Source organism: Jaculus jaculus, chromosome 20 (genome assembly GCF_020740685.1).
Source record: "Jaculus jaculus isolate mJacJac1 chromosome 20, mJacJac1.mat.Y.cur, whole genome shotgun sequence".
NCBI classification, from domain to species: Eukaryota; Metazoa; Chordata; class Mammalia; order Rodentia; family Dipodidae; genus Jaculus; species Jaculus jaculus.
In genome coordinates this window covers 11,135,768-11,162,786 of record NC_059121.1, presented here as the reverse complement: position 1 = coordinate 11,162,786, position 27,019 = coordinate 11,135,768, and the positions used below count along the sequence as shown (strand labels likewise).

At 38.5% G+C, this 27,019-nt stretch overlaps 2 protein-coding genes across 2 annotated transcripts in view; one reads left to right on the top strand and one right to left on the bottom strand.

Moving 5' to 3' along the window:
• LOC123456275 (zinc finger protein 585A-like) overlaps nucleotides 1-27,019 on the bottom strand; it is a 649,667-nt gene that overhangs the window by 114,461 nt on the left and 508,187 nt on the right.
• Nucleotides 9,291-17,327, top strand: LOC123456295 (vomeronasal type-2 receptor 116-like). The gene is made up of 5 exons (XM_045139094.1): nucleotides 9,291-9,572; nucleotides 9,955-10,758; nucleotides 12,033-12,260; nucleotides 12,776-12,899; nucleotides 16,414-17,327. Exons 1-5 carry the CDS (start codon nucleotides 9,369-9,371, stop codon nucleotides 17,325-17,327), a joined length of 2,274 nt encoding a protein of 757 aa, XP_044995029.1. The 5' UTR covers nucleotides 9,291-9,368.

Below are 27,019 nucleotides of genomic sequence, written 5' to 3'. Positions count from 1 at the left end.
TCCACTGAGGCAGTGTGCCACTATTGCACTAGTGTGCACATGTTTCAGGGTGTTTGCTTCTGGGTAGCTTAGACCTCTGCTTGCTCAGACTGTTGTTGACCATTTTACCCCAGTAGCTCATGTAATGTTTCCAGCACTAGACAGGCCAAATGTCTGGTAGCTGGCTTTCTTCTCAATTCCAGCTAGGCCTCTCCATGTTTGTGTCAGCAACCTATGGTGTTTTAACTAATAGGGTGTTAGTTTTTGCCTTAAGAATGTAATCAAGGTTTTTGACAGAAAGCTGTCTTGATTTTGGAACCTCGTAGGTCTCTCTGATCAACAGCTCAATGTGGGCAACAATCTCTGGTACTGGGCGTTACAGGTCAGAGACAGAAAAAAAAAATTTCATTTAAGATTAGGCTTCATCTCACACTCCACAGCCCTACTTTTCAGGTCCCCCCCACCCCTTACTCCTATTGAGGGCTATATTTTTTAGGCTGTCTCCAAGGATAACAAGATTCTATGATATCAAATCATTTTAGATTTAATTTTGTGTTTACTTTAATTTCCCCCTCCCTTTCCTGTTCCCCAAACCCTTCCATCCCTATTGTCTGGGTCTTGAGGTGCCTATCAGGTATGAAGGCAACTTGAGTGGTCCAGGTTAGGAAACACAGTTAAGTGACACTACGCAACATTTGCCTTCTGTGATTGTGAGTTCACTGAGTATGATGTTCCAAGTCTGACCATCTTTCTAAAAGTTTCATTGTATCACTGTTTCTTCTGCTGAGTAGAATTCCATCATGTTAATGTTCTGCAACTTCATTACCCATTCATCCAGTGATGGGCATTGGGTTTGATGCCAGTTCATAGCTATAATGAATTGAGCAGCTAAAAATATGTTTGAGTAAATGTGTCTGCATTGATGCATGGGGCATTTAGGATAAATGCCCAGCAAGGGAATAACTAGGTCTGTTGGTAACTCTATATTCAACCTGTTGAGGAATCTCCAAAATGATTTCCATCATCGTTGTACAAGTTTACATTCCCGCCAACAGTGGATGAGAGTCCCTCTTTCCCAACACCCTCTCCAGCATTTGTCATTGTTGGTTTTTTTTAATGATTGCCATCCTTCCTGAAGTAAGGTGGGATCTTTCAAATATTATCTTGTCTACTTTCTGAATCATTATCCTTCACAACATCAATGATAATGATAAAGATTTTTCATTTTGTGTTCTGTATACTGTTCAATGTTCTCTTTGTGCACAGCCATTTATTAAAGTAATCTCGCATGACCCTTCTGGTTTAATACCACAAAACATCATGTTTTGTAGTCACAATCAGAAAATGTTTCCTATTGCAATATGCTCTGTTTTCTCTGACTTCCTGTACTACTTAAGCAGATTGAGAATCTATTTTTAGTTCATTTGTGTGAGAGGAGACAGTAATTAGTCCAATTGTATTCTTTCAGTGGTTACCCAGTTCTCACCACGTCATTTAGAGAAAAAGCTCTCCTTCAAAGTGTATTTTGGCATATGACTAAATACCTGAAAGTTTGAATTTAGACTTTCATTGTATTCCTTCTCTTATTATGTGAGAGAATTACCCTGCTTAACTTTGCTCCAATGCAGCTGAAAAATTGTATATGATTCTATTTGAATTTTAAAGTAAAAATATGACTTTCTCATAATCTGAAGCCTAATAAAATGTCCTACAAATGATTATGTTCCTTTAAGCTTACATTTTACTTTGGTATAATTTGATCCTGATATATTCGATATTTTACATTTTTAGAATATTACCTTGTAGCCATATGTATTTTTGGATTTATTTTGGATTTTATCTTTGTAATGTCATGGCTTTTTCCTCATTCAATAATTCCAACATCTAAAAATGCATAAACAACATCCACAGGCACTTCTGTAAACCAGAACTGTGTAACTCCACTTCCAGTCATTATAACTCATAAGGGACAAGGAAGAGCCAGAAGATTCACAATTTACTTGGTGGTATCAATAGTGTTGGGACTCTTTCTGCCTCAAGTTCATCACTGTTTTCCAAAATCACTCCTTTCTTCCCCATAGTTACATTAAAATCTATATTCCAGATTATACTTTATTGTGCTATGTAAGTTTGCATATCAGCTATTTGCCACTGCCCATGAAATGACCATGAAAAAAATAAAGCATTTCTCTCTTGTTTAAGCATACTTAACATCAGTACAGGAAAGAGTGATGCTGTGGGAAATGAATAAAAATCAAGTAACTGAAATAATAGAATTTAAATGAAGACTTTGATTCCTAAAGATAAAAACCTGGATGGGCACAGTGATTGGGCACAAGCTGACATGGCACAAGTATGGAAGATGCTGAAAACCTCTCAGCTTAATGTCTTTGTGCATATATAATTACTCTCCTATTGTGTAGGGTATAATAGTGCATCATTTCTTTTGACCGACAGAAACAAAAACAATCTTTACATCAAAACATTTAATCTGTAGTCAGAAGCAAGTTGCAACAAAATGATGTTGGGGCTTAGGAAAAAGATTCTCAATTTTGAAAATAAATGTATTTTTATTGTGGATAAGCAAAAAAAATTTTAATATCTATTTATTTATTGCTGTATTTGACTTTTTGATGCATGTATAAAAAGTATTTTGATATTATTCTCACTGATTACCCATTAACACACTTCTTGCCCATTTATTCACACCTTACTCTCATGGATTTTTTCATTTCCTTTATTTTAACAAATTTAGATAAATTAGAGTCGCTTGTTTGATTCTGCATGAAAGCTTATTTACCACGGAATGGGAAACTTCTCAGTGGTTACATCACTGTCAAACATGATTCCCTCTCTCTCAGATACCATTAGCAGCCATTTCAAATGTTAAGTTACATTTTTCATGGTATTCTACCAACAACCAGAAGTTTTAATGCCAATATTAAAGCAAATATTCACAATCAAACAGGACATCAAAACTAGGCCCTTGAAGGTTGAGGAAACCTTGCAGAAGACGGGCAAGATCTTCTTAAAAAGGAAAATGAATCATCAATTAAAGATACACACAGACTATAGGTTAAAATGTGAAAAGGCATAGCTTATCAAAGTATATTAAAGATATAGTAAACTTTCTTTAGTTGGTGATAGCAAAGCAAGATAATTGTAAATAGGAAAACAATAGAATTGGGTCTATTAAACCTGGAAATCCTTAAGTGTTTAAAGTGCTGATTGAAAATATAAAATTAAGAAGTAAATTCTTTATAGACACTATGGTAATTCTCTCAATTAAACACTGATTTGGATACTCAAAAATTATATGATTTGAACATAACCTGTTTTAAGTTGTAGATAATTAAATATTCATAAAAGGACAACACAGAATAAGTGATTATGAAGAAATATTTTAATTGTAATGTACTTGTACAGAAGAATTCTAATGAGCTAGAAAACATCTATCTCTCTATCTACTTATCTATCTACTAATAAGGAAGACTTAAAATGAGATAATTATATAAATATTCAAAATGTTCATTTTGCATGGATAGCCAAAAGTTTAAGGGACAATGAAAATTTCACATCTGAAATACGATCAAGTCCCAAGTTTCCTCTGCTTACTTAGTAAACTAGCAGTCCAGTAGTGATACAAATATGAGGAAAAATACAAAGAAAATGAAGAGAACAATGTCAGAAGAATTACATTCATAATCACCAAAAATACAATAGGTTTGCACTGATAAATAATGTTTGAGGTTGCATAACCCATCCACCCCCAGTGTAACCCAAACCCCAGCTCCCAAGTGTTATGCCCCTGCCCCTGTTACATGTACTTGGACCTCGCACATGACTCTAGCCACAGCCTTACAGTCACAACACCACTCTCTCCTGCCTATGCCACCTGTTGCCAGGATCTCACAGGGGGGTCTGCAGAATCACACATGCTAGTTGGGCTCAGTTATCTACTCTCTATGTCTCCCCCGCCCCTCACACTACCCATTAACAGATTCCAATGACAGCCAGGGAGCAATTGCCCCATCTCTATGTCCTTCTTCCTACCTGTATCATCACTCTACGATGCCAAATGTAAATCCAGTGAAGAGAAAGTCTCTGTGCGCTTCCCAATGCCAGTGCCACATGCTTCTGGAAAGCTGCACATTAAAGGTGCTGTGCCATTTGCCACCTGAAAACATTATTAAATATGGTGTTGTGGCACCAAGTGAGAAATAGGTAAAGGAATTCAAGATGATGAAATCAAGTTTATAAACATATGCAATGAATGAAAAGAGGACATGAATACACGGCAAAATTAAATCAAAGAGAACACAAACTAACACCAGAATGAATTCTAAGAAGAGGACATGAATAAGAGCTGAGTGAATTCCAAGACAAAAGGAACAAACAACACTTAAAGAGAAATTTTAAAACAGGATATTATCATGGAATTCTATAAAACTTATGAAAAACCAAACTGAAATGATTCTGGAAATAAAAAACCTAATAAGTGAAATAAATAGCTCTGTGGAAATCCTCTCCATTAGACTGCATCCTATGGAGGACAGAATATCATGACTTAAATACAAGTTAAAATAATAAGTGCTTCAGACAAAATTAGTAAGGTCAAAATGTATAATGTAAACAAGTGATATTTACAAGACTACAAAAAGAAGAAATTCTCAAATTTTTGGCATAGAAAGAAATAAACACTTGATTAAAGGTATAAAATTTCTCGAATATAAATTGTAGATGAAAATTTCCCAGGTCAAGAAGAAAGATGTCATCCAGGTATGAGAGGCCTAGAAATCAACAGACAAGACCCCAAAAGAAAGTTCCCTGGTCATGTTCTAGTCAAAGCTAATATACAGAACTAAGAAAAGGTAGTGAGGTTTAAAGGGTGCAGATTTTAAAAGAAGGGGGAATCCTAGCCACAGATGACTGGGCTTCTGCGTGAGAATGAAAATACTTAGTAGCAGAGGCCAGTAAGTTAAAAAGGAGACATAAAGGGAAGAGAAAGGAAGGGAGGAAGGTACTTAATAGGTTGATATTGTATATATGTAAGTACAATGATTGTGATGGGGAGGTAATATGATGAAGAATCGAATTTCAAAAGAGAAAGTGTGGGGGGGAGGGAGGGAATTAACATGGGATTATTTTTATAATCATGGAAAATGTTAATAAAAATTTTTAAAAAAGAAGGGGAAAAAGTTTGTTTTAAAACACAATAATGAAACACATCTTTGAAACTCAAAAAAAAAATAAACTCACATGTCAACAATAACTCTGAATATTTATGGTCTTAATTCTCCAATCAAAAGACTCAAAGTAGAAAAATGGGTCAGAAAAGAGGAACATTTCTTCATCTCAACAAAACTTCATCTTACCATTAAAGAGATGCTATTTATGAGGCAACAGGTGGAAAATATTTTCTAACTATGATATTTTATGCTGATTATCAACTGGACAAGAGGGATCTTCTGGATTAGGTTAGCCCTGTGCAGCATTCCTGTGAGATATTGTTGACCAGGTAATTGAGGTGGGAATATCAAGTTTAACTGTGACATGCAACATTCCAGGGCAGAGATTCTGCACTGTATAGAAGTGAGAGCTGGATACACTTGTGAAATCTTCACCATGCTCTGCTGCCTCTTTATGGCCCCCAAATAGACCAGGCCCAGTTGTTATACCTTCCCTGCCAATATTCCATATCAATTTTAACTATTAAGATTACCAGGCAGGGTAATCTGAAATAAATACTTTCTCCTTTTTTATATTTTTTATTTATTTTAGAGAGACAGACAGCAACAGAAGCAGTTACCTACCAGGGCCTGAACCACTGTAATTGAATTCCAGATGCTTGTGCCACCTAGTCACATGTGTGACCTTGTACTTGCCTCACCTTTGTGACTCTGCCTTATGTATGGAGAGTCAAACATGGGTCCTTAGGCTTCACAGGCAAGCGCCTTAACCACTAAGCCATATCTCCAGCCCTAACCTGATTTTTGTCAGCTATTTTGTCACAGCAAAGAGCAGTCACCTAATACAGGAAGCAAATGGAATCACCAAGATGATGGATTACTCTTCTAGTTACTTATCAAATAGAGTTTATGCCATAATTAGAAGTGCCCATAATTTCAAAGGCAACATAAGAGCCAAATTTTGCCATAAATAGATAGGACTGACTGCATATTCAGCATTAATCAGGGCATGGACTTAGTCAGTGCCCTATGGTCTGTAAGAAATTACCATATAATCGTGGTTTGCAATGCAATTTCTGCATAAATATAGGGTCTTGAGTTCAAATCTAGAGCTCTTAGATAAAATTTTAGCATGGTGATATGCATCTAGAATCCCATGACTGGATGAGTTTTAAATAGTATTACTAGAGATTGCTTGTTTGTTAGTTTCACCAAACTGGTGAGTTGCAAGTCATCAAAATAATCACATTTAACATAATTGAAAAAACAACTGATATTGACTTAGGTGTATACATTCAAACAAGCATGTGCCTTCTTCCACAAGTTCACACATATAATGTGGTCTCTCACAAACATGAAGATGAATATTACCCACATATATACACCAAAATACAATAAATTAGATTACTGCTTCTTTTATTGCTCATTTCTTACAATGAGAAATTTCAGGTTCACCATATTAGCAAACAGGTATATATTCAAGTTCATGGATGATCTAAAATCTTTTTACCAGATCCTCAAGTTGGAAATAAGAAGGAACTACTTTAGATAATTTTATAACAACATGGATACATTTACAAATATAAGTATAAAAATTTTTTTTTAGTTTTACATATTTATTTCACTCACTTTTCCATTTTTTAATTTAATTTATTAGTTTTCTTTTCAGTAAATACAGGCAGTTTGGTACCATTGTTTAGGCTCATCTGTGATCTACCCCCTCCCATTGGACCCTCCTTGTTGATGAAAATGGGTCTTGCATTGTGGAGTTAGCCCCCAGTTATTGGTATGATAAATGTCTCTGCAAATCATGACCCAACATGTGACTCTGACATTCTTTCCACCCCTCTTCCGCAAAATTTCCCTGAGCCATGTTGGGTTCATTTTTGGTCTGCTTCAGTGCTGAGGTTTTGGGGGCCTCTGAGGCTCTGGCTCTCTGATATGGTAGGCATTGATTCTTCTCTGTGTTGGTCTCCTTCCCCCTTGTGCTGGTATCCAGTTCACAGGAAAATATCACCCTTGCTTGTTTCGCCAGTTGTCCTTAGTTTCAGATGGGCCCCTTCTGAGGTATGTTGGGGCAGCTCTCTTCTTAGGATCTGCATCTATCTGGAAAAGAGAAGCAGAATCTCCACTGGAGAGTAAGTTAGCACCCGGAAAATTGAGATAACACTTACTTTTTTGATAGACAGTATGATAGGTGTAGGCCCTCTTATACCCCATGATTGATGGTAGCTTGATATTATGGAGTGGGCTTTTGTTAGGGTGTGGTTCTGACTTGTTTCCCAGCTCCAGCTATGGGTCTAGTACCACTGAGTGGATCAGTTAGCCAAATCAAGAGCAATTGGTTCCTCACCATGGCTGTGTACCACTATTGCACTTGTGTGGGCATCACATCAGGTTATTTGTTGCTAATTAGGTTAAACAATGCGTTGCTTGGACAGATCTTGGTCGTTTCCCCCAGTCGCCTATGTAGCACCTTCTGGCACTAGACTCGCTGACTGTCTGGGGACTGACTCTCTCCTGGCTTCCAGCCATGTCATTCCATTTTATGTGTCAGCTGCGTATGGAGTCTTCAGCAATAGGGTCTTACCACTGGACTTTGGTGGGTCATCAAGTACTCTGACAGAAGTCTCTCATTGTTTTGGGAAACCTTGTAGGTTTCTCTGATCAAAAGCTCACTGTGGATGGTAGGCCCAAGCTGGAAGTGTGGGTTACAGGTCAGTGTCCACTAAAAACTTGAGGAAAAACATAACTAATATACAAGAGTTAGAGGGAGAGAGATAGAGGGGAGAGGGGGAGAGGGAGGGAGGGAGGATGTAGGAGATTTAGGTCAGACTTGATCCTACCCTCTCCAGCGTCTTGTGGTTCAGGTGTTTCCTGTAAGGGTCTAGTGAAGGTTTAGCCATTTGGTCTGACTTTTAGGAAGTATAATTTTATGGTACCATTGCCGTTTGTGTCTGGATTACTGTTTTCCACCCTTCAATTCCCCCTTCCACCCGCCCTCCCATCCATCCTATTATCTAGTCTATGAGGTGCTTGCTGAGTATGTAAGGTATGGCTCAAGTTCTTAAACAGTCACTCAACCATTGGGATCATATGAAGCTGAAGAGTTTCTTTACAGACAAGCATATAATAAGCAAAGCCAATAGAATACCCACAGAATGGGAGAAAATATTTGCAGGTTATCCAACTGATAGAGGTCTTATCTCTAGAATTTACAAAGAACTCAAAAGTCTAAACAATAAGAAGACAAATACCCCACTCACAAAATGGGGCACAGAGTTAAACAGGCAATTCACAGAGGAAGAGATACAAATGGCAAACACACACTTAAGAAAATTTTCATCATCCCTAATCATCAGAGAAATGCAAATTAAAGCAACTATGAGATTCCACCTTGCCCCAATAAGAATAGCCAACATCAAAAGATCAAATGAAAATAAATGCTGGCGAGGATGTGGAGAAGCAGGGACACTCATTCACTGTTGGTGGGAATGCAGGATGGTAGAGCCACTTTGGAAAGCAATATGGAGACTCCTGAAAAAGCTGACTATAGAGATACCAACAGACCCAGTTATTCCCTTACTGGGCATCTTCCCTAAAACCTTCAAACCAAAAGCCAGAGAGATTTGCTCAACCATGTTTGTAGCAGCTCAATTCGTAATAGCTAAAAGCTGGAATCAACCCAGATGTCCATCAGAAGAATGGATAACAAAGATGTGGTATATCTACACAATGGAATTCTATACAGCAGTAAGAAAAAAACGACATAAAGAAATTTGAGGAAAAATGGTTGAACCTGGAACAGATCATTCTCAGCGAACTTACCCAATCACAGAAAAAAAATCGACACATAATCTCACTCATCTACAACACCTAACCTGAATCTACCCAAGATACCTTACATACCCAGCAAGCACCAAATATAAAAATTTAAAAAATACCAATTTGATCATTATGTCATGCAGTTTCATATCCTCACATCAAGGTGAATGGTTACATGGGAATTTCAGGAGAAAGCATCATTTATCACATGTATTGCATGTTCACTCTATTTGTTTAAAGGTTATCCTGTATGAAGTCTTGTCCATAATGATCACTGTGTTTCTTTTCAGTTTGCCAGTCAAAAAATATCAATATATTCTGACACTGATTTTTGCCACTGAGGAGATCAACAGGAATACCAATCTTTTACCCAACATGTCCATGCGATTTAAGTTCTTTAATTCCAAGTGTGATGATTCATTGAAAATTATCCCTTATCTAAGTTGGATAGCAAAAAAACACTACTGGGTTCCTAATTATAGGTGTAGACAACATTCATGTTATGTACAAATTACAGGACCAATGTGGGCAGCAAGTAGCAAAATTGGGACATTTCTGAAGCTCTTTGAATTTGCACAGGTGAGATTGTGTGACATACAGTATAACTTCTGTCCCGCCCCCTTATTACCATCCTGTGCTTGGCAGTATTTTCAATTGATTTATGCATGTGTTGTCAAATGCATTTCAAAGAAATAATGATCAGTAATTTGGTGGGGTATCAACACTTTGTTTTTAAGAATTGATAGGAGGAAGTGGGGAAACATACAAAGAGATTTCTTACAACACTTACACTGCTAAGTCATTTTCCAGAAACTTACAGATAGTGAAATGTGACTAATAATGGGGTTACAATCATCCCTCCCACCATTCTTCCCAAGTGGTGATTAACAATTCAGATGTTAGATTGATTTTTCTTCCAGTTCCCCTCCTCATGTTGATGTCTATGTTCTTTGTCCTTTAGATTCACTATGGCCCGTTTCATCCTACTTTGAGTGACCCTTATCAGTATCCTCATCTGTATCAGATGGCCCCCAAGGACACAAGACTGGCTTTTGCCATAGTCTCCTTAATGCTTCATTTCAACTGGACCTGGGTGGGTTTGGTCATCTCTGATGGTGACCAAGGTATTCAATTTCTCTCAGACTTGAGAGAAAAGATGCAAGGAAATCAAGTCTGTTTAGCCTTTGTGAATGTGATCCCATTAAACATGGAGTTATACAATTCAAGGGCTGAGATATATTACAAAGAAATTGTGACACATTTGACAAATGTTGTGATCATTTATGGTGAAGGTAATTCCACGCTAGAGGTGAGCTTCAGGAGATGGGCACATTTAGGCATCCAGAGGATCTGGGTCACTACTTCACAGTGGGATGTCATCACCAATATGAGAAGAGACTTCATTCCTGACTCATTCCATGGGGGTTTCACTTTTTCTAACCACCATCATGAGATTCCCAATTTTAAAAAATTTATCCAGACACTGAACACTACCACATATCCAATACACGTGTCTTTGATGATGTCAGAATGGATGTACTTTAATTGCTCAGACTTAGAATCTAAACATAGAATACAGAGTATGAATTCACCCAACACCTCATTAGAATGGTATGCAGGTCAAGGATTTGAGATGGCCATGAATGATGACAATTATAATCTATACAATGCTGTGTACGCTTTGGCATATGCCCACCATAAATTTGTTTTTCAACAGGTAGATATTCAGCCAATGGCACACCAACGCCCAGTTGACTGCCCAAAGGTACGTAGTGTCATCAATGTTGCCTTCTAACTGGTTCAACACATTTTTAAATTATTCATTTATTTGTTTATGACAGAGAGAGAGAGAGAGAGAGAGAAATAAAGAAAGAGAGAATGGGTGTGTGCCAGGTCCTCAAACCACTGCAAATGAACTCCAGATGCATGTGTCGCCTTGTGCATCTGGCTAACATGGGTCCTGGGGAATTGAACCTGGTTCATTTGGCTCTGCAGGCAAACACCTTAGCCACTAAGCCATCCCTCCAGCTCTGAACGCCTTTTTAAACCTTGGTGCTGAGATGTACTTTCCTTAATTATGATATTTCTGTATTTTTTTCATTTCCTAGGAAGCAAGTAAGTAAATCTAGATGTGAGATTACTAGTTACTTTTGGGGGGAAAATACTTGACAGAAGAAACAGTGGAGAATGGTTTCACTGTAGCTCATAGTTCAAGAGTAGAGTCCCCCATGATGTTGACAAAATATGGAAGTAGGAGTATGAAAAAGAACTGTGTCCATGGTATACACAGTTTGTAAACATAGAGGGATGAATATACGCAGTCCATCAGCTTTCCCTGACTGTGGACCTTTGGCCCATGAAATAGTGCAACATGCTCAGTGTAAGTTGTCCCAGTCAAATTACCTAACCTAGAAGTTCTTTAGAAACATGTCTATAGATTGGTGTCCGTGGTAATTCTAACTTGAGTCTAGTAGACAGCCATGACAAACCACTACTGTGTGCATGCATGAACAAGAAGACAGTGAAATTAATGACATCAGTTTGGGTTGAACTATGCTTGATGTGAGAGATTATCCTGATATCATGCCCAACTGTTTTAAGTATTAGATATGTAATGCCAGATATTTTATCATAAAGTGCTTGACTATCTAGATGTGATCTTGCTTTTCCCATGGAAAAGTACCCTGAACATTTGGATTGACAGGACATAAAAGTTGTTAAAGTAATTCTGCGTCACTGTAAGTACTGAAGATCGTCATATTTTAGTTAACTTTTTTTTGATAAATATAATAGATTGAAAGGTTTATCTCACTAGCCTTGCATAATGGTGATCTTTTTAGCAGTTTCTCCAAAAAGAAACTTATAAAAGTATAGTAATATTTAATTGATCTATAGAATTTCATTGATTTCAACACAATTGGGGACATGTAATAAAGTTTCCTGTTTTGGGAGGAGTTAAAAAACAAAAGGCTATAACCCACAGAACATATGTCTATACGTGTGTACATAATTAATTGCAAAATTATACATCTCTTCTAGTTTTACTGCTATTTGAAGAACATGCAATTTATTAACCCTGTTGGAGACCTAGTGATTATTAATGAGAAAACAAAATTTGATGCAGACTATGATATTCTCCACATTTGGAATTTTCAACAAGGTCTTGGAATAAAGGTGAAAATAGGACAGTTTTCTTCACATCTTCCCCTTGGTCAGCAATTGCATTTGTCGGATGAGACAACCGAGTGGGCCACTGGGAGCAGGCAGGTATGTGGTAATGAAGTGTAACGCTTTACTCTAGATATGAAATGTGAAAATCATGTGGGGTCATGTGTGCCCCATGTTATTTGGTTAAGTGCAACATATTGTATAGGACCTTTTTTCCAGTGTCCTAGATTTTCTTTCTGTCTTTTGAAAAATGTTTGGAAACAACAAAATGTTTTATCACAATCCCTGTACAAGCTGGACGTAGTGGCTCACGCCTTTAATCCATGCACTTGGGAGGCAGAGGTAGGAGGATGGCCATGAGTTCGAGGCCACTCTGAGACTACATAGTGAATTCCAGGTGAGCCTGAGCTAGGGTGAGACCCTACATTGAAAATAAATAATAAAAATTATCCATACATACGACAACAAACAATGTACTATATGGAGAGTGATGCTTCAATTATATTGAAGATGTGGAAAATAAGTTTGTTAATGAGGCATTGTGTTGACATATGCTTATAAATGGAATAGATGAAAGTCCTACCTGTTACCAGCACATTTCTGGTTTTCCTCAGATTCCCTCCTCTGTGTGCAGTGAGCCTTGCAGGCCTGGTTTCAGGAAGTTTCGACAGGAGGGAAAGGCAGCCTGCTGCTTTGATTGTTCCCTCTGCCCAGAAAATGAGGTTTCTAACAAAACGGGTACGTTGATGGCTTAGGTAGAAATTCTACAGTTTGATTTTCTTCTACACCCATAGTGAGAACTGGTATGGGCCTGGAGGGGACCTAAAGAGACAAATAATATCTATTCCTTGCTTAATGTAATTATTTGGTTGAAAAGATAAATGCTCCTGAACATGAAAATAACACTCACTTTCCTCCATAAACCTCATTTTTATTACCTAGATCCACTGTAGTTACTAATTTCCTCCATTTTAAAAAAATTATTTATTTATTTATTTTTGAGAGCGACAGACACAGAGAGAAAGACACATAGAGGGAGAGAGAGAGAATGGGCGCGCCAGGGCTTCCAGCCTCTGCAAATGAACTCCAGACGCGTACGCCCCATTGCGCATCTGGCTAACGTGGGACCTGGGGAACCGAGCCTTGAACCGGGGTCCTTAGGCTTCACAGGCAAGCGCTTAACCGCTAAGCCATCTCTCCAGCCCTAATTTCCTCCATTTAAAAAAACGCTGGGTGTTATTTAATGTTGCTCTCTGTTTTATGGGTAAGAAGCAAAAACAACATATGGAGGTAGGATCTTAGAGTAGTTCCTAAAGGCTATAATAAGTATGTCCAAAGGGATTTAAATAATAATATAAATATTAATTCCTCAATATTTTCATGTTAGAGCCTGCAGTGTGCGCTCATACCCAGAGCACATTTCCAGTGTACCAGGAATCAAAGTGGGTATCCAGGGGTGTTAATAGTTGAAGTAAAAATAAATTACCTAGATCCATTGTAGATACTAATTCCCCCACATTAAAAAAAAAAAAAACTGTTTGAGATCCACTAATCAGTGAATATATTATCCCTTTCAGGGAATGTCCCACCTAATATTTTCTTCAAGTACATGTAATCTTTGAATCTACATAAAGTGAAAGTTAAAAGGAGGAATCTTCCATGTCTTTATCCTCCCATTAACCAGTAGGTTACTGGCAGAGAGGAAATGCTCAGAGATGTCATGTTTTTGGCTATAAAATTATGTAATTTTGCAAATACTTTCAATATAAGAATAATATCTAGTGAGTATATACAAAATAGTTAAGAAAGAAAAATTAAGTTTAAGTCTATAGAAAATAGCATATCACAAACATTAAAAACCTGCTTCAAGAAATCTAAATATTCTGATTTTTAAAAATGTGGCAAGTGTTGTTTTACATGTATATTTAAGCTTTTAAGGAGGTAGTGGGAACTGTTCAGAAATCAAAAATATGAATAAAATAAATAATGTTTTTCTGGTATGTCAAGACTGCTAGGATAAACATAGAATTGAAGAATGAGTGTTATTTTATGTTGCCCTCTATTTTACATATAAGAAATGAAAAACCAAAAAACAAAAAAAACATATGGAGGTGAGACCTTAGAGTATTTCCTAAAGGCTTTATTAACTATGATCAAAGGTATTTAAATAATAATAAAAAGATTAATTCCTCTATATTTTCATCTTAAGACAGCATTGTGCTCTCATAGCCAGAGCACATTTCCAGTGTACCAGGAATCAAAGTGGGGGTCCAGAGGTATTGATAGTTGAAGTAAAAAAAAAAAAGGAGTAAGACTGACTTAAAATTTTTAGATGTATACCCACTGGATAATATCATAAAATAGAATTAAAATAATATCATTAGAATGGAAACAAAAAACTGTGTTAATTCAGATAATACCATAATATACAATTCAAATTGATAAGTTAAATACCAACGTTAGTGATGATGGATAAGTTTAATATTAACACTGAAGTTTTCTTTTCATTTATAAATGCTATCCACATTATATGTACCAAATAAGGTGGAATTTAAAGACTTAAAGTATAGAATATATATGACATATCTACCCAATTACTAAAACTGAATGCACATAAATTTAGGAAACATGATTAAGAAGAATTTAGAGTTATAAATGGGAAAAAATTACCTCAATGGAAATACTCATGAAACACCATGTAATTATTTTAATCCTATATTATGATTCAGTGTAATCATAGTCAAAATTGTCAAAATACCACGATGAAAAGTACAACTTATAGGTGGGTTGAATTTTCTCTCAATTCACTAATATGTATCTGTTCATTCTTTTCAAAGTTGGCAAATTACCTTGTTCATAATCCTTTCTCAATAAATTGTTGACAAAATTTTGCTAAAACATAGACCAAGGATTTTTGAGGTAGAATTTGGAGATATTGGTAAATGTTATGTCCTTTTTAAATTAGTAGGTTGATATGTACTCCAAGGAAATGGATTTAAGCAATAGTGGTACTAGTGTTAATTATCTAGGGGTCTCCAATTCCATTACTGTTTCTTAAAAACAACTTTTGAAACAATTATATGTAGCTACTGCCACCTAAGGACAGTCATAGGACATCACCTTGATACAGGCAGATTTCATAAGACATAGAACTATACTGTGAGGAAACAATCATAGCTTATTGTCAAAATTTATGGACACTGTCAAAAATAGGTCTTTATAAACACTTAGAATCATGTACCTCTCTGATCTTGGACAGCACTGTTACAGAATTCTGAGACAGATTTTTTTTTTGAGGCAAGCCAGACAGATTGGCTTTATAATGAAGGAGAGCAAGAGTGAGAGCAAGAGCAAGAGAGGGAGAGACAGAGATATAAGGAGAGATAATTGGCATGTCAGGGCATCCAGTGACTATGATCAAATTTCAGACACATGTATCACCTTGTGAGAGGTTGTGCATGGGTAACCTTTTGCATTTCATTTATGTGGGATCTGGTGAGTCAAACATGGGTCCCAGGCTCCACAGGCAAGTGCCTTAAGTTATAAGCTATCTCTCTATCCCTCCAAACATTAAGAAACACCTCATCTAAGCTATATTATTTTTTTTAATATTTCATAATAATTTCTTTATTTAACAGAGAAAGAAGGAGAGAGAGAATGGGCGTGCCAGGGCCTCCAACCACTGCAAATGAACCCCAGATACGTACATCCCCTATGCAGCTGGCTAACTTGGGTTCTGGGGAATCCAACATGGGTCCTTTGATTTTGCAAGCAAATGCCTTACTGTGAAGCCATCTCTCCAGCCCCTAAACTATACTATTATATGATTCATGTATATTACAATGAATTTATTCTTTTAAGATTACTAAAGGATAAAGTGGATTTATGAGTGTATAAAATACAGCTTTGTTAGACTGTAGAAATGGCTCAGCGGGTAAGGCATATGCCTGCAAAACCTAAGCACACCAGTTTAATTACCCAGTACATATGTACAGCCTTATGTCTGTCTGTCTGTCTCCTTTAGGTGAAAACAAATAATTAAAAATATTTTTTAAAACAGGTTTGTTTATCTAGCCACAATAAGATGGTCTTTATTAATTGGGAATCATGACTATTGAGCAATCTAACTCAACTGTTGCCAATAGGAACAATGAATAAAACACAGCTAACTATAAAACACTTGTTTGTAGTGTGCTATAACTAAGAAGAAAATGCTGCCACTTTCCTGATGATACTGTGCTTTGTCTGCCAGATATGGATCAATGTGTGAAATGCTCATTTGATCAGTATGCCAACAAAGAGCAAACTCACTGCCTCCAAAAAACTGTGACGTTTCTGGCTTATGAAGACCCCTTGGGGATGGCTCTGGCTTGCTTGGCCCTGTCCTTCTCTGCACTCACTGCTCTTGTTCTTGGGGTTTTTGTGAAGCACCAAGACACACCGATTGTGAAGGCCAATAATCGAACAAACAGCTACATCCTGCTCATCTTCCTCAAGTTTTGTTTCCTCTGTTCATTACTCTTCATTGGACATCCCAACACAGCCAAGTGCATCCTGCAGCAGATCACATTTGCAGTCCTGTTCACTGTGGCTGTGTCCACCGTCTTGGCCAAAACAATTACTGTGGTTCTGGCCTTCAAGGTCACTGATCCAGGAAGAAAGATGAGGAGGCTGCTGGTATCTGGAGCACCTAACTTCATCATTCCCATCTGTACCTTCATCCAACTTGTTCTCTGTGGTCTCTGGCTGGGAACATCCCCTCCCTTTGTGGACACTGATGCACACTCGGAACTCGGCCACATCATCATTGTGTGCAACAAAGGCTCAGTCACTGCCTTCTACTGTGTCCTGGGATACCTGGGAACACTGGCTGTAGGGAGCTTCAGTGTGGCTTTCCTGGCCAGAAACCTGCCCGACACGTTCAATGAAGCCAAGTTCCTGACCTTCAGCATGCTGGTGTTCTGCAGTGTCTGGGTCACCTTCCTCCCTGTCTACCACAGCACCAAGGGGAAGGCCATGGTGACAGTGGAGGTCTTTTCTATCTTGGCCTCCAGTGCAGGCTTGCTAGGTTGCATCTTTTTCCCCAAGTGCTACATCATTTTATTAAGACCCAGTAGAAATTCCCTTCAGAGGATTAATAAAAAAACATATTGTTCAACCAATTGATTTTTACGTTTTAAATCATATGTATTGATTTAATGTATATTCTGAAGAAACCCTTACATTATTGTAACCCATAAATACTAAAAAACGGTACGATATTTGTTTATGTGTACAAGTCTTATTTGTTCTCTAACAATGTCTATCAGTTTCTTTGCACAGCCTTCAGGCCAGGTTCCATTACCCAGCCACTACTGAAAATCAGTTTCACAAGGTGGCATATGCCTCCAGAGTCTATTCTCAACAGTAAGAATAATCATTTCCTCACATCTTTCTCAAATTAGTAACTAAAAACACGTGGAAAAAAAAACCACTCATAATGTACTGTGTATTATGCTCCTATCACTCTTGACCACATGAACTATGTCTCATCCATTCTCCAGATTGTTCAGTATTGCTGAACAGTGCAAATATCTTTTAGATTGACTAAAGACATTGCAGTTGAGCGCTCAAAGACTATTCAGAGATACAGTGAGTGTTTGATTAGGAGATCAAAGAACAATTCCTTTGGAAGAAGCAAAACCTATTTTCAATATACATTATCAAAATATGTTACCAAAGTGTCTGTAATCCAGTGGAAAATGTGAGGAATGATAACTTAAACAAAGATTGTGCAGATCCCAGATGGTCCTTTTCCATTACATGACAGGAAAAGCAATGCCATTGACATACTGACACATTTGAAAATGAATGTTTTTGCAATGACATTATTTTAACACGTTTGTATTTTAATGGACTGCAGACCATGAAAAAATTGGCATTTATAAAACCTCCCATAAAATTACTCATGTTGGTTCTTATTTAAAAGTTTATAATTATAGGAATCAATTATTTGTGTCTCATTTTGAGTAGTGTAACTTTTCTATCAATTGCTGTAGAAATGGGTTTTTTTTTTTGTTTTGTTTTGTTATGTTTTGTTTCCTCTCAAGGATTCAACTCTCCGGGACTGACTTCTCAAAGTTGTAGTTTGAAGAACTGTGATGGAGAATAGGTCCCTAGTACATCTTCATTGCTCGCCATTTTCTTTTTTCCTCTTTGTTTTATTTTGTTTGTTTGAAAGAGACGAGAAAAGAGAGAGAGAGAGAGAGAGAGAGAGAGAGAGAGAATAGAGAGACGGAGACAGAGAGAGAATGCCAGGACTCTTAGCCACTGAAAACAAACTCCAAATGCATGTGCCACCTTTTGCATCTGGCTTATGTGTGTCCTGGGGAATCAAACCTGGGTCCTTTGGCTTTTCAGGAAAGTGATTTAACCACTTAACCATCTCACCAGCCTCTCACTGCCCGTTTCTTGATGCTAGACTTCTTTTATCCATTATTTTTTCTCCTTAAACGTGCTCTTCCCCATAGCAATGACATTCATGGTGAGATATCACATTGAAGGCACCCTAACCAAAACTTTGAAATTCCACTCAGATAGTTTCATCTGAAATTCTTACCTTACTTGCCAAAGTAAAATAAAATAGGACTAGGCCATCAACAGTGGGGTTTTTATGTTGTTTGTTTCTGTTTTTGTGAGGTATGGTGGCTCCTCTAGCCCAGGCTGACCTGGAATTCACTATGTATTATAATGGTGGCCTTGAATTCATGGTGATTCTCCTACCTCTGCCTCTCAAGAGCTGGGCTTAATGGCTTACACCACCATGTCCACCTGGTAGTGTTATTTATGATTGTGTTTAGCTTGTGTGACACCCAGGGTTCTATCCCATTTAAGAAAAAATAATAAAAAAGATTCAAACATTTGTCCATTGTTGGTTTATGAAACTATATATATTTGTGGTAGGCTACTTTTCCTTTATGAATAAGATTAGGGACCACATCTTCCAAACTACAATAAAATTGTAAAAAGAAACATTAATTGATAATGTGTCAGAGTAAATAATGTAACACATTGTTCTCTACAATAGGTATGCAATATTATATTTATTCTTTTTAAATTTGCCAAACTACACAAAACACAATCCTGTCAGTGACTGAGTGGACATTTCAGAGACCTTAACTACATTGATCCCCCTCCAGAAATGTTCATCTTCCCCAATTGGGTCTCTGCCCACTCAAAGGAATTAAACTGCCTGGTCCTTACTCCACAAACATGGATATGATGATTCCAGTCCAGCAAATCAACAAACAGCATAATGCTACAGTTTGTATATTTAGTTTATGTGATTTGAATTTATTGGACATTGGCTCTCATTTGATTAGGCAACTATGAAACTAACTGTAACTATATTTTAGGCAACATTCTGAGTGAATTAATTATAGTATATTTATTTGCAATGGTCAGATTTTTGATCACATGGTCTCTGTGATTACTGTGACTCTCCACTGCTATAGTGTGAAAATAGCTATATGTGATACATAGTGGGTGGATGTGACACTTTTTGAACAAATCTCTAGTGGCCATAGTATCATTTGGACTTAAGTAGAATTCACATGCTATGAATTATTTGAATTTCAGAATTTTTTCATATGTACATGTATAGAATCATACAATAGTGATTGGATGCTTTAGTTTTATAACCTGTTATTTACCTTAGAACAACTAAAATTAGAACATATGGCACTGTAAAAATACTATACAAATAAGAAAAAGAAAGTGAGAGAATGAGTGCACAGTGGGCTCTAGCCTCTGTAAACTATTTCCAGATGTTTGGGACACTTTGTGCATCTGGTTTTATGTGGGTCCTGGGGAATCAAACTAGGATGTTTAGGTTTTGCAAACAAGAGCCTTAATCACTGAGTGAGTGATCGCTCCAGCCCAGAACCTTTTGGTTAATAATCTATGGCATCTAGAAGTCCCTTTACACAGCCAAGACCTGGCCCTTAAAACAAATTCTTATTTTAAAATTCATATTTTAAATGGGCTTATAAGTAGTAAGTTTCCTAATGGCTTGTTTATATCTCTACTCTGGCACATCCTACATTTCAGTATGTGAAGAAATTATGTTGGTACTGGCTTCAAAGCCTTTTCCCTACTAGCTGGCTGTCTTTGTGAGAGAAGGTGCTGTGCAAGCCATTGATAGAGTAAGTCATCAACAGCCCCACCCATCCCTGTCCTCCACCACTGGCCTCTCGTCATGATATGCCCATAGGTACAATAGTGGCATGACTACCATGAGTGTGTCTAACTGCTTACTGATTGGATTTGTACAATGCTACCATCTCTTGAACTAAATCACCACAAAAACAAGACAAATAGAGTAACCATGTTTTGCCTAACCACATGTGGGTTTTTTTTTTTCCCCAGATTGTCAGACTCTTAATTTGTGTCCTTGATTTTCACCTTAAGGACATACATTCACCCACACAGTCCACCTGGGTCTATGTAAAGCTTGTGCACAGCCTCACTGTGCTCTTTATCAGTCCTCTCATCTGACTTACAATATGCAAAAGAGAAAAGAGACCTGTGCAGATGACCTACCTTGAGTGTAAGATGCATGCAGCTACGTGTACTGGGGCTGCTAGACCACTTCTTTCTTCTAAGGGCCCCTTCTTGCCATTTGTGGTAGGAGTCTTGGACACACTTCTTGTCCTGAGAGTTCCCAGAGTTCTTTGTGTTCAGGGTGCTAGACTTGCTCTTGACTCTGAAGATCAAGAACTGCTATTGTGGTAAAGATCTATCTACCTGGATTTATAAACCAATTAGACCATTTAGGTCCTACTATACTGGGACCCACATTTGCTCTGGCAGTATCAGCTCCTGGTTCAATGAAAGAAATCCACTTATCCACTGGTAGTTACTAGCTCCCATTTTTAACTGACCACACTTTCCTGGTATTCCAAGTTCCACCAAGGGCATAACAACACTTGTTGATGGGTATCCTGACAGGTCATGAATCAGAGCTGAAACTTCTACCCTTGTGAATTCTAGGTTGATAACTGATACCACTGAAAGCCTGGAGATCACAGCTGTCACTATTACCATTAAGTCTGCTCAGTTGGGAACCGAATCCCATCTACAGTAGGAGTTCAGAACATTCAAAGTTCTGGTTGAATTGTATTCCCATGTAATAAAGTCTTCATTTGTTCTTCCTTTGCAGTCTTCATGTCTATTTTATTCATGGAGTGAAGACAAGAACACAGGAGATTTGGCCTGTAACAGTAGTGGTAGTACCTTGCCTTGCATGCTGGTTCACACAGGGCTTATGTTCAAGAACAGACCTTGGTAAAAAATTTATTGTTAAAATGTGCACAGAGCCAAAATGCATTATAAAAGGCACTTAAATGTTAGCTTATAATGAAACATTTAAAAATAATTTATCTGTGAGGAGATTGCAAGAGAGAGAGGTCCAGAGATGTTTGCCACTATGAACAGAACTGCACAACAGAACTGCACATGCCATCTATATTAGTCAGGGTTCTCTAGAGGACCAGAACTGCTAGAATGAATTCTATTTTTAACAAGGGGGGGGGATTTGTAGGATTAGTTTACAGTAGTCCAATAGAAGTTGCAGGTCCGAGAATCAAGGAACGTGGTAGCTGCTCAGTCCACATGGCTAGATGTCTTATCAGTCCCAATCAACTGAAGGCCTGAATGAAGGCTTCCTGAGGAGTCACTGGTTTTCATTTCACCTGGGTGTTCAGTTGATGCTGGTCTTTAGTCCATGCTGGTCTTCAATCCACACTAGAAGGCCGCCAGCAGCTCCGGCAGCCAAGTGGAAGGAAGGGACTCTTTCATACAGAGCTTCCTTATATAAAGCTCCCATCTGAGAGGTGTCATCCTCTCTGGGGGAAGGGCTTACTGTGGGGGAAAGACTTCCTCCTTCAATTAATCCTTCCTGGAAGCAACCTCAGAAACCCACCTGAAAAGGATTTGGGGGGATTACTAAACAGATCAAGTTGACAACACCTTAACCATCAGAAGTTCACTCCTTGTCAACTTGACAGCAAACCATATCTCCTTACATCATACTTAATTTCCAAATGAAAACAGTAAAAAAAAAACCTCATAATTCCACCTAACATGTTATAACTATCCCATGTAAAACCAGAACTGTAAAATCTTTCCCCAGTACAAAGCAAGGCAGGATAGAAACATTGCAACTACAGTACTCATTATTGTAACTGGTCACATGTTCTTAGTTAGTGGAAGTCCATGTTGTTGGGCCCATGCATAATGTACATCCCTTCCACCTTGGCCATTTTATTCATAGGACCATTGAGCAATGACAGTGATGGCTAAGGCAAGAGGCTGACCACTATCCACAGAATGGGTCAGCTTTTCTTCTTGATTACTAAAATCATCCTTTGATGAGGCCACCTTCTGATGAGAATTAACATGGGACACAAGTATCTTTATATCCTTTGCCCACTCAGAGAATTCTATACACATACACCTTCCCCAAATGTCCTTCTCACCAATTTTCCAATTGTGCTCCTCCCAAGCCTCAGATCATCCAGCCAAATCATTGGCCACAGCCCATGAATCAGTGTATAATGGCAAATATGCTCATTTTTCTTTGCAGGCAAAATGCACAACTATGTGCACTGGCCAAACTTCTGCCCATTGTGAAGACTTCCCTTTACCACAGTCCTTAAGAGTTGTCCCAGAAAGGGGCTGTAATGCTGCAGCTGTCCACTTCTGGGAGGTTCCCATGTAACATGCTGAACCATCTGGAAACCATACCCTTGTCCTCTCCATCTCAGTCAGTTGATCATAGGTACACCCTATGATGCCATAGGTGCATGCTTGGAGACGGAAGGCATTGTTACAGGAATAGAAACCATAGGCATGTGGGCAATTTCCCCATGTAACTTACTTGTGCCTTCAGGGCCTATTTGAGCCTGGTCACTTATATACCATTTCCACTTGATGATAGATTGTTGCTGTGTATGTCCAACTTTATGTCTTGGTGGGTCAGATATCACCCAGCTCATAATGGGAAGCTCATGTCACATAATAACTTGATGCCCATTGTCAAAAATTCAGGTTCCACTAAGGCCCAATAGGAGGCCAGGCCAAGAGCCATCTCTCAGAGGAAGAACAATTATCTGCAGGTGATGGCACAGCCTTGCTACAAAATCCCAAGGGCCTCCACTGTGACTCACCTACTGGGGCCTGTGAACAGCTTCAAAAGGCATCCCTAGCTGCCACCAACACATGAAGTACCATCGGATCTGCTAGATCCTATGGCCCAAGGGGAAGAGGAGCCTGCACAACATCCTGGACCTGTTGAAGAGCCTTCTCATGTTCAGGGCCCCAGTGAAAACTCATAGCTTTCTGAGTCACTTGATATATGGGACAAGATTCCCATTGAGGAATGTGCAGTCTCCAAAATCTAATAGACCCAAGACATTGTGCTTCTTTCTGTAGAAGGGGTCAGATGCAACAACTTATCCTTCACCTTAGAAAGAAAATCCTTGCATGCCCCACCCACTGAACTCCTGGAAATTTCGCTGAGGTGAATTTTGGATGGATTTATTTCCCATCCCATGATGCACATATGTTATACCAGCAACTCCAGAGTGGCTGCCACTTCCTGTTCATTCAATCCAATCAGCACAATGTCATCAATATAATGGACCATTGTGGCACCTTGTGGAAGGAACAGGTGATCAAGACCCCTGCAAACTAAGCTATGACACAGGGCTGGAGAGTCTCTATAACCTTGAAGTAAAACATTAAAGGTATACTGCTGACCTTGTCAGCTAAGGCAAATTGCTTCTGGTGGTCCTTATGGATAGATATGGAGAAGAATGCATTCACAAAATCAATAGCTGCACACCAGATACCAGGAGTTATGTTAATGTGCTCAAGCAAATATACCACATCTGGTACAGCAGCTGGAATTGGAGTCACCACCTGATTAAGTTTCTGATAATTCATTGTCATTCTTCAGGATCCATCTGCCTTATAAACAGACCAAATAGCAGAGTTAAGGGAGATGTGTAGGGAACCACCAACCATGCATCCTTTGAGTCCTATATGGTAGCATTAATTTCTGCAATCCCTCCAGGGATGCGATACTGTTTTTTTCAATTGAAAACTTCTATACGTACACATAATAAACCACAACATTTCCCTCCCTTCCCCAACTTTCCCCTTCACAACTCTACTATCCATGATATCTCCTCCCTCTCTCCATTAGTCTCTTTTATTTTGATGTCACTGTCTTTTTATCCTATTATGAGGGTCTTGTGAATGTACTGCTAGGCACTGCGAGGTCATGGATATCATGGCCAATTTCTGTCTGGACAATTGCATTGTAAGGAGTGGTACACTTCCTTTGGCTCTTACGTTCTGTCTGCCACCTCTTCCACAAAGGACCCTGAGCCTTGGGGGGTGTGATAGAGATGTTTCAGCACTGAACACTCCTCTGTCATTTCTTCTCAGAACTATGTTGCCTTTTGGGTCATCCCAGTGGTTACTTCCATCTGAAAAGAGAAGCTTTTCCAATCATAAGTGAGAGTAGCATTAATATATGAATATGAACATTCAAGTGCAAGTTAGCCAATCTTACAATGAGAGCTTGGGTTTGGTTTTCTGAATTTTGAGCCCTGTTCTAGCTAGAAAGGAGATTCTCCTCCAGAGCACTTTTAGAAACCTTGAGATCATGTATGTGGGTCTTAAGCTTGGAATTTTCCTTTCTGAGCTTCTGTTGTTCCCCTCAATAGTTTGTCCAGAAATTCTAGAAGCAAGCAACCAGCCTTATTATTTCTCTTCTTCTTCCTCAAATATTCAAATGTTTTAAATACAGAGTCACTAAATTCCTTGCTCTTCACAAGATATGACTCAGGATTGCCAAGTGCATCTATCACACAGAATTCTTTAATATAGCTCATACCATGTATTACTAGTGCCCTCATTATTTCCAGTAACGTGCTCTCCTTATTACCAATAGGGACTTTAGTAGCACTGAATTTGTAAGCCAACCCCAGATAGCACCAAGACCACTAGAGAAATCAATACTTACAATTCTGTTTTTCTAGAACCACTCTCAGTATTACTGTAGCAGTCAGGTTCACATTGCTGTCAGAAATCACCCAACCAAGAGCAGCTTTGGGGAAAAAAAAGGTTTGTTGTGATTTACAGACTCAAGAAGAATCTCTACAATGGCATGGATAAATGATGGCATGAGTAGAGGGTGGATCTCACCCCCTGGCCAACATAAATTGGTCATCAGGAACAGGAGAATGTGCCAAAAACTGTCTTGGAGAAACTTGCTATAACAACCATAATCTGCACCCAACAACACACAAACTCCAGGAAGGTTTAATTTCCAACTACCATCAGTTGTGGAACCTAGCATTCAGAACACCAAAGTTTATGGGGACACCTGAATCAAACCATCACACATTCATACCGTGGAATTGCACCTGAGTCATCAGGATTTTCAAGCAAGCGTCTTTAACTGTTCAGCAGTTTTTTCCAATTGATAATGAAACATTTTATAGGCCAATAAAGATATATTTAAATTCATTATAATCCATTTGAAAAGAATTCCAAATTGTCATAGATTTAAGCCAAATAGAGAATGAAAAATAAGCAAAAATTATCAAATAAAAGACTAATTCTTTCCGGTTCTTGGTGCATGGCAACATTATTGTAGGTAAGCCCAATATCTTCGGCATTGACCATAACTTGTTACTGAAAGGTTGAGTGAGATATATCCGTTAAGAATTCTTTCTTGCCTGGGAAAAATGTGTGTAACATGTTCTGTGGGAAGGATATTTGCTAATGTACAGATGAAGTTTGTTCTGTTTCACCTGGACCATTATATATTCATGGCAGTCCATTAATCTCCATTGATTCCAGTGCTTCTGAAGTCTGCCATGAACCAAAACACATCTGGGCCTAGAATTTATTGAACCCCACGTATTCTGCATATTGTGAGTAGGTATAGAGAAGAAATTACAATTCAACATGAGACTGTCATTTGATCTAAATACTGCTCACCTATGGAAAAATATGGCTGTCACATTAGACGTGTGGTTGGGGTGTCCAATTATAGAATGTCTTTAACTATACTGAGTTCTGAGGCACATCAAAATACTGACTTCTATGTGAATCCAGACACTGAGATCTGTTAGAGCCTCTACTATTCCATCAAAGTCAAATCTCACATAGTATTTAGGAAAGACATTCACCATATCAGTTGTGAGGCTGCTGATGAATTGATTTTATCTTAAATCTACTTTTGCAGTTACCTTCCCATTGCTGAGACAAACACCCAAAAAGAAACAGCTTATGTGATAAAAGGGTTTATTTTAGATTTACAGATTCATGTTATTTCTTTTGCGCTATGGTCTACCCATGTCAGTGTATGGGCAGGTAGGTGGGTGAAGCAGCCTGGGATCTAGCTTAATGAGAATCCAAGGCAGCCTGGGGTAGTTGCAAGCAGCCTGGGTTTTGCTCTCTCTTGCCAAAGCCACATATCTATTGCCTGACAGGGGTGCCAAAGTTGCCTGAATTCTCACCCAGTAATGCACCAAAGCTGCCTGCCTTCGAGTTTGAAAGGGGACTGAGGTAGCAAGCCCTGAAGCTGCCCAAACTCTGCTGGGAACACTGGGACCTGCAAATAGTCTGCCCTCTCCCACCTCAGGGGAGTGGGGGATGGGTGGCAAGGTAGGGGATGGCACCTGAGCTGCTGCTAGTGACTCAGTATGGACTTGTGTGGCCCTTGCTGTGGGACTGGGTCCCCTGCATGTGCAATTGTAGTGCAGAGGCAGCTGATGCGGGCACGGGATCAGGACACAGCA

Bases quoted from the DNA above. Each gene is read 5' to 3' on its own strand.
- LOC123456295 (XM_045139094.1), top strand. From the start codon at position 9,369: ATGTCCATGCGATTTAAGTTCTTTAATTCCAAGTGTGATGATTCATTG. The intron at 10,759-12,032 runs GTACGTAGTGTC...CATCTCTTCTAG, and splicing joins GCCCAGTTGACTGCCCAAAG to TTTTACTGCTATTTGAAGAA. The intron at 12,261-12,775 runs GTATGTGGTAAT...GGTTTTCCTCAG, and splicing joins GGGCCACTGGGAGCAGGCAG to ATTCCCTCCTCTGTGTGCAG.